Genomic DNA, 9,172 nt, shown 5'->3' with positions numbered 1-9,172 from the left:
ATATTTTACTGTAAATTGACAAGTGCTTTGTCCACACACCATTCCAGCAATTCATGACACTCCTTGTAGTCACTTGCCTCACCTACCATCCCAGTATAGCTTCCTGAGTGAGCTGCCAAAGGGATTACCCAACCAAGTACCAAGCAAAAAGAAGACATATGACATCTAAATAGCATTATCATTGAGTTCTAACACCCATTCAATAACACACTTATCTTCTTCTTATTGCAGCTTAGTCACCTTGATCTGTCTTTGGACTATGCCACAGTCAGCGAGCGAGTTACAGACGTGACTGCTCAACAGAATATGGTATTGAATGTTTGGAGCAACGGATACGAAATCATTAATAGAATACGAATGCCACACGTGCTTTTTTATAAAAATTCATTGTGAACTTCACTTTAAGAAAAATAACAATCCACCCGAACCATGGCGTACTGCGTGACCACCAGTAAAACTGACTGTGTACCTCCTGTTACCCAGCTGGAAAAGGAAGTTGATCGTGTATGCGCCCCTTGAAATTACTCTTGCCATCTAAATATTAAGAGTTCCTTATTTTGTTAGATTTATATGGCAATTATCTGTATCAATATTGTGTTACAAGTGTAGGTATTTGAGAGAATATCACGGCCAGGAGATGATCCCCCATTATATTTAGTTCGTACTTTATTTCCAAAAATATGAGGGACTTTGACGTACATACTCGGCGATATCATAAAACATTATACCGGGTTTAATATTTTACTGCAAGTAGAAAAATTTCTAAATATTTTGAGGAAATTTTAACACCGACAAAAACAGAAATACATATATGATAGTGTACTTCAAACCAGAAGACGATTGGGTCGCACATCATAACATTGTTTATTTATTTCGTAGAGAGGGCCTCTGGATCCGTCAGTGGAGTATGCTACAGTCGATAAGCAACGTAACATTTCCTCAAATCCTGGTTCATCTTCCGTTCAGGTATTAATAATCAAAACATTTTCTTTTGATAAAGACTAAACCTTAGAAACCTACAATACCCACACTTTACCAAACACATTCAAACACACGGTTTTTCAAGAGCCAGTTTTCCCTTATAACTCGAAATTTATGTCATTTAGCATTTGTTCATGTTTTGATTGAGTTATGGAAATATAATTATTTTAATTGAATTAATCTACATTCAGTTGCTGTGATATGTCATAACAAAAATAAGATTTCTTCATAATAGCTTAGTGAAGAGGTTTTTATTAAGAAGAAAACAATATTAAAATCTACACTTTTATTTACCGAAATAGAAATCTGCACTAAGAAACAGTATTGATTTTAGGGAGTAAAACCTTATGGGAGGCCGGGAAGTGGCTGCTATACTACAGATATTAGCTGGTAGGGTGTGTAATATAACATTATTTGGACCGCCGAAGGGAGTTATATTTTCGCAAGGGGCTAAATGATCAATCATGCAGATACCATGCCTACGAAAAAATCAGTATTTATTAATTTAACCCGTTTATGTCATATCGAAACAGAAAGGAGATGTTGTACAACCAGAACAATCACTAAGAAAAGAGATAGGGAGAAGAGGAAATGTACCACACGTGTACACTGCATCAGCAAATGGACTGGTAACTATAGTATTTATAATCTCCTATGATGATTTAGAGTATAACAAGGCCAGAAAATTAAGGCACTAAAAATCCAATTAATCTAATAAGTTGTTAACACAAATCTATGTTTTAATGTAATAACAGTAAGTTATGTTATATCTTATATTCATCTGATATGTGTAAACAAAATTATGACATAAACAAGAAATTACAACAAATCCCAGCATCACATGTTTCTAGTGTGATATTAATTGTAATTTAGAAAGACGCCTTTTAGAACGCAAAGGAAGTTTGTTTCAAACTGTGAATTGCGTAATTTGAAGTTATATTTTATATAACGAGATTTTCCCTGCGTAAGATGTTAAATTGTTCTAAAGAGAAAATAATCCTGTATCATGTGAATATAATAGATTTTCTATTAAGAAGTTCTGTAATATTTTGTCTGTGTTTCTGCAGTTGCCTTGATGTTCAGATGTTGTTGAAATGTCCAATTTAATTAGTTTTGTTAAGCACCAGGGGCAGTCATGTGCGTTTGATACGTAATGAAAACATTCAAATACTCAAGATAAAGCTTTCGTTGGTTTTAATTGTTCACATATTCTTGGACGAAATTGATCACGTTTATTTTTGTCTTTGTTAATCTAACACTGAAGGCCGAGTATGCAGTTGTAGACACAACTAGAGAAGAGAGAAAGAAAGGGCAGTCAAGAGGTCATCAAAGGAATATGGTTAGTTTTAGAAAATCAAGTTTTTTTTCTATGTTAGCTGGCAGTCCTAAACTTTAGGGTAAAGTTTCCTTCCTTACATGTACTAATGTGTCCTTATTTAGTACTTGTACTTACGTACTACATTGAATTGATTTGTTATTTTGGTACGAACGGTCATCTTGAATAAAATCTTGATTTAAGGATACCACTCGACATAATGCCATTGATCTTTAACTTAACTGATATTCTGAAAGAGAAATATATATAGATGAAAGTATTTGTTTCTAAAAATAACTCACTCGCAGGCATCTTGAACACTTCCATATTACTTCGGTTTTTTGTTGCTGTGCCTCTCTGCACTGTAGGTCATTTGACTCACAAGAAATGTTGCACAAAATAAGAGGCACTACTTCCATGACAGCAGGATCAGTTTTTATATCACAATGATTTTGCAAATTACCAATTTCCGCTCTTAATGGCTCCATAACTACCTTTTTAACGTTGGTATAGAACAATATTTTACTCTAAACGGTGACAAAATTGAAAGATAAATACGAAGTGGTAAAGGAAAATTGTATAAAGAGTTGCAGCCTATCTGCACAAGTTTGGCAATGAGGGATCAGACCTCCCTGCATGGTCACTGACAAATGGTTATCTAATTAAATCGGCTCTCAATTAACATACGAAAAAGGGGACCATGGGGGACCAACGGTCACCGCTTAGGCATTGTTTGCTATATAGAGGGCGCAAGTAGCTATAAGTAGTTCAGTGGGGATTTAAAGGAGTTTCTTTCAGGTCAATCTCAGATTTCAAGGATGACTTTTCACAAAGACATATCTCAAGGATTTCCTTGGTCCTCAACGTCAAAACGGACCCCCCCCCCCAAAAAAAAAAAAAAAAAAAAAAAACGCCGATGGTCGGAGCACCTAAATCCTTACTCGATAAATGGATACGAATAGGTGTCACTTTATTTTATAATGGCTACTCTGTGTTAAACTAAACATATTTGACACCAGAGCCTTCAAACGCACTTTGAAATTAAAAGATATAAGAGTGAAAAGTAATTAGGAAAGCATCAATTGATTTAGTTCTAATTGTATATTTTTATTGTATTGTTTACAGGCTTACCATGACCCGGAAGAAGATTATGCTGTAATTGACAAGAAGAAAAAGAGCCGACGAGAGAAATGATATGATGAAAAGTACATTTTAAAAAAGGTCCATGCGTTTATTTTGATAATAACATCTAAATTTCTTAGCATAATTATGTGCATATTTAAAATTAACTTCTAAAGATTTCTTTAAAAAAAGATTAGTTTTTGTTTTGTTTACTGTTTAAATGTAAAACGACATACCAATTCAACCAGTTGGCTTACAAGTAGGCTTATACATATCACTTTTCCATTTCATATTTCACGTTTACGACTAAAATTCAAGGGTGAAATAGTATCGTTCCAGTTACATATCTCTTTAGATTAAAAAGAATAATAATTAAACACAAATTATAATCTCCTTACATTAAAAAAAGAAAGACGGATGACTAATAAATATTAATGCACTTAATTAAACATCTAAATCAGTGCACATACAGGTCACCAATGCGAAAATCATATATTCTATATTTTAGTCATATTGAACGTCTTGGTTTTTATCCCATGTTGTAGCTGTGGAATGTCAAATTGATTAATAATTATATTATACAGGGAATGACGCGATTTGATAAAGAGTCGAAAGTTTGACCGAGATGCATGACAAACTTATATGTGAAAGAGATTTTGGAGTATCGCTGTACAAAAATTGAAATATGACTATCAGAAAAGATCTTGGTTCTAAAGAGGGAAAGTGCAATCAGGCGATGATGTGTATTAAACCCTCCTTCTTACTAACCTGACTAGCTTGGTGGTGTACTCGATGTGTGGTTTAATTTTTATTTATAATCAACAGTGATACTATATCAACCCAATACGTACTAAAAATAGTGTAAATAAACACAATCTTTTTAAAAATATTATACAAAACATGTTTCAAAGTAGCATATATGATTAGAAATAATGATAGATACGTATTTAGATCAAATTATACAAATATGTGCATTGATATCGACATGTTTTCGGTAATGAGTTTATAATCTTGAATTTTTCTATTCTAAGACCATTTTGAGATTTCGGAGAGAGAGAGAGAGGAAGAGAGAATGAAAGAGGGTGATTAGGGAAAATGCTAAACATGCACAAGTTGTTTACACTTTTCGTGTTATATCATGCAGCATTTTTTATGACGAATGGGTAAAGAATATTTTTTCGAAAACGTCAATGCATTTTGTTTTAACGATGGTATTTGAAAATATTAGCCAATTGATAACGATTAGTAAAACATTAAGTATTTAGGTATGTCAATAAATAAATGAGAAAACAAATACTGGTGTGACGTAGGGTCCATGGTATAATAATCAAGTCGCACACAATAATACTCCGGCAATGAAAATTAAAAGCGCAGGGTGAGAGTAATGCAATAATCATTATAAGCTTGCCTCATGTCGTTATCAAAATGTAGGACTTAAAATTCAAATTTTGCATCAATATTATTTCATTGTAAATAAACTTGTGTCACCAAACAGTGGTTCTGGTATTTTGTTACTTCATTTAAATGCATAAGCACAAATACGCTTATCGTTATTAATATAATAATAATAATAAATAAACAAAATTATGAATTTGCTCGTGTTGATGTATTGTTGTTGTTGTTTTTATTTTCGAAATCAGATAACAATATTATACATAGTAAAATATACAAAATAAAATAGTTATACATGTACATAGACAAAAAAAAAAAAATCGGTGGATAGCCCAATTCAGCAGTGTTTATAGAACACTACTGTTCTTCCTTGGGGTCCTGTATCATCAACTCTCCGGTCCCTTTGATGATTTGGAATTTGTATGAAAGAGACATAAGCCTTTAACGAGAAAGTAAGTGGGAGGAAAAGAGAGGGAGAGAGTAAAAGTAGACAAAGGGAGAGAGAGAGAGAGAGAGAGAGAGAGAGGGAGAGAGGGGGAGAGGAAGATAGAGAGAGATGGCTAGAGAGAGATAGAACACGAGAAAGAAAGAGAGAGAGAGAGAGAGAAGAGGGACACGAGAGGCTTTGAGGGAGAGAGGGGGATTTCGTGTTTTGTATCAGTTTGGCCATGTATACAAAACATCTAGGATGAGTACCTATGGAAATAACATTAGTGAACTCGATGCTTCTTACAAATTCTCCAGAAGCATAACCAAAACCAGCTCCAAGCTTTTACTACTGGAATTTTTATAATACGTGAAACGGCAGCACCGGCTGATTCATTTCGCAACAATACATCGAATAACCATAAATACATCGACATGGAAAATGTTTACCAAACGTCCTCAGCGGGGCATGATGTAGACCTTGGTGGATATCTTTTTCCCGTATATGGACTCCAATAGCGAGTTGAGCGAAAACTGTGGAAAACTCAATAACCAGTGTGAAACAAAAAACATGACATAGAGTTGAATCCATGAGTATAAGGACATGCACACTGTAGGTAAAATACACATGAAATCAACGATGGGATTAGACAGTGTTGCGTCAGCGTTCAGTTGTTGCTAGTGTGTATGATCTGTCATTTGTAATGATGTTAGCAAGTGTGCTCAAACAAAAGACTATCGAATGAGAGCCATATTTTGATGATATAAAATAAACACGCTCGAAAATGATTTTCACTCTTCAGTACGATGAAAACTGAAAGTGATGTCAAATTCGATTATAAATGGAGGTTATAAGTACTGTTCAAAAAACTGAAAGTGATATGGAGGTCATAAGTACTGTTTTGAAAATTGAAAGTGATGTCAAATTTGATTATCAATGGAAGTCATGAGTACTGTTCTGTTCTGTTAGTTAGAATGCCTCCTTAGTTTTATCACTGATGAATCAATATGAAGTTGTATTCAAAGTATAAAATTATTATCTCATATATATTCAGTAACTTTACCTCTTTGTGATACACAAAATGATCGTTATCGTAAGATGGTAACTGACGCAAATAATTGATTGTTCACAGCAAGCAATGCACAAAAAGGTAAACAAATTAAATCTATCAATCATTTTGCTTTCCTTAACTGGGTATAGATGTGTTGTAGCAAATTACTTAGATATTGACATGATTTCATTTTAGATTGTAAATATTCTTTATCATGATTGTGTAAAAAAACAATGTACAAAGATTAATCACACATAATGTGTCACTTTCATTTATCTAAATTAATTATTTCACAATCATATACTGTTAAACTTTTATTTGTCCTGACAGTGATAAGGAAACCAAGTCAGGTATTATATCGCAGCTAAATATACCTATCTTCCTTTCAAAATACATGAGTTTTGACTCATCTTGTTTCCTTCTTTTGTGTATTCTATTAGCTTAAAAGTTGTCACTAGGCACTCATATAAAAGATAAAATAGGGAGTTAGCGAGTATCCTTTTGGATAAAAAGGTGTCACATGACACTCAATATTTTATCATAATGTGCACGACCATGCAATTGGACAACACGGTATTACGCGTACAAAAGAGAATCTTCGTAAAGTCCCCATCTCACTAAACTAGTTCTCACTACGTTCTCGAAATTGTGTGCGAACGGATTTGAACGTAGTAGCAACTGTTTACGATCTGTTTAAGGACTTCATGGACGGGCTCGCAATACAATGTCTCTAATACGATCCTAGTTCATTCATAAACAGCCCGCAATACGTCCATCTCGTCTGTAGCCCGTCCACAGTAGGTTCATATCAGGATCAGATCGAGTAAATTTGCCATTTCCAAAAGTCCAAACCCGTCCGTAGTCTGTTTAAACCCGTCATTAATTATTGCTTATTAACTATAAATATTCGTTCCCAATACGTCTAAACCATTCTTACTAGTTCACAACTTGTTCTGAATAGTTTATAACCCAAACACTCCCGTACATAGACGGTACGATTCGTCCTCATCTCGTTCTTAGTGCGTTCGAACGCACGAGGGCTATAAAAATCCAGCGCGTTCTTGCTAGTTGATGCTCGACCACGTCACGTTGTAACACGTTCCTAGTAGGATCGAAGTACGGCAATTTCGTCCATAGTACGTCCATCTCGTCTAATTGCAGGACGGGGAAAATTTGAACGGGCTCAAAGTTCTAGAGCATCCTTCCCGTCCAAGCTAGCCCGAGCCCGTTGCTACTACGTTCACTCCGTTCGCACACAATTTGAGCCCGTTCGGCAACATTTTCCAGAAAGTAGTGAGAAATAGTTTGATGAAATGGTGGCTTCACTTGATTGTCTTGATCTGCAAAGCTTGAAGTTGAACTGGAATGATGAATGGCGAGAATGCGCTTGGTTTTTCAAATTGCTACGGTTGTCTCATTTTCGCTCGCTGGACATACAAAGCAGACGACAATCGGCGGATTAGACGACACTTGGTAGTGAATTTGTATGTGAGATTGCTTCGCTAAATATAAAAACAAGAACATTTTCCATATCTTTAAACTTTCATTGATATCTGATAATTAAACAGTTATTAATATAAACCTACTAAACTATATAATACAGTGAAAAAATTGACTTAATATACGGGAGTTTGATGTGGTGCACAATTGCACCCCTCTGTAAATAATCGAATAGTCCATGGCGATCATTAATATTCATGTTTTTGCTTACCTCGGCAAAATGTTTGCCTTTTTTCAATGGAAAAATTACGGTGGGGGGTTGGATGAAATGGACATAATGAACCGATCAGAACTGATCTATTATAAATCATGCTTCTTATCCTTCGTGTGCTTGACCTAAAACCATACAATCGCTTGGCAAACTGAGACCAAAGTTCGACTTGTTTCACATGTGTTATATAGGCAATGGCGAGCTTTCAACCTATTTTGATCAAATTACGGTGGGTGAACTTTCAAAAATCAATGGGACATGAGGGTTCCAACGAAAGAGCTAGTGATAACGTACGTCGGGGTGGGTGTGATTTTCGTTTAAACAAAAAATGAATTTTAAACTATTTTGGGGGGTAAAATTCCATAGGCTAACATGTTAGGCTGCTGACTCTGATGATAGGGGGCGTTGTCAAATGAGACTAAACGGAGCTATATGTAAAGCGAACATTTTGTTGTTGTACTTTCGGCGTAAACATTAGATGCAGAAACTACGCAACCCTACGCAGATCCGGTGTGAAAGGGGAGTTGGGCTCTTAATTGGATCCAGCAGTGCTGAAGGCAGAGTGGAGTTCTTGTACAATGGATCCTGGGGAACTGTCTGTGATGATAGTTGGGATCTTAGAGACGCGAGGGTCGTCTGCAGAATGCTGGGGTTCAAGGGAGCTTTGGACGCAACTACTTCTGCAAGGTTCTGACAGGGATCTGGGAATATACTCCTCAATCATGTCAGATGTGATGGAACAGAGGGAAATCTTGCGGACTGTGCAAAACTTGGGTTTGGTGTCAATCACTGCGGACATGAAGAGGATGGTGGTGCCATCTGTTACTCGGGAGGTAAGTGTCTACACTTTCAGCAAAAAGATGATAGATGAACCCCTTTTAATGATATAGTTAAGCGCAAGAGTGAATTCCTGATATTTATGGAAAGATTGTTGTCGTGCCAATTGAGGGCGTTTGAGTGACATCCGCGCCAGATAGACGCTATTCTGTCGTTACATTCTACTTTGCACAAGGTGACGTAGGTGTAGTGAATGTGTGGTCACATATACAAAATGGCACTATTGGTTTGATGGTCTTATATCTTAAATATTTGTTTTTCAGTCTTATTGGCATGATGGATACTTGCACTTAAGATCGACATATATCCTCTGGTATGGAAATGGCTAGTAGGGAT

At 35.6% G+C, this 9,172-nt stretch overlaps 1 protein-coding gene across 1 annotated transcript; it reads left to right on the top strand.

Annotated features, from left to right (window-relative positions):
• Positions 1–234: 234 nt before the first annotated feature.
• Positions 235–3,506, top strand: LOC105436695. The gene is made up of 5 exons (XM_030977559.1): positions 235–309; positions 880–966; positions 1,515–1,610; positions 2,246–2,320; positions 3,422–3,506. Exons 1-5 carry the CDS (start codon positions 307–309, stop codon positions 3,488–3,490), a joined length of 330 nt encoding a protein of 109 aa, XP_030833419.1. The 5' UTR covers positions 235–306; the 3' UTR covers positions 3,491–3,506.
• The last annotated feature ends 5,666 nt before the right edge of the window (positions 3,507–9,172 follow it).

The sequence above is a fragment of the Strongylocentrotus purpuratus genome, unplaced genomic scaffold (genome assembly GCF_000002235.5).
Source record: "Strongylocentrotus purpuratus isolate Spur 01 unplaced genomic scaffold, Spur_5.0 spur5_scaffold_1, whole genome shotgun sequence".
In the NCBI taxonomy this organism is placed as follows: Eukaryota; Metazoa; Echinodermata; class Echinoidea; order Camarodonta; family Strongylocentrotidae; genus Strongylocentrotus; species Strongylocentrotus purpuratus.
The sequence above is the reverse complement of the archived record's forward strand: the minus strand, read 5'-3'. Positions and strand labels throughout refer to the sequence as shown.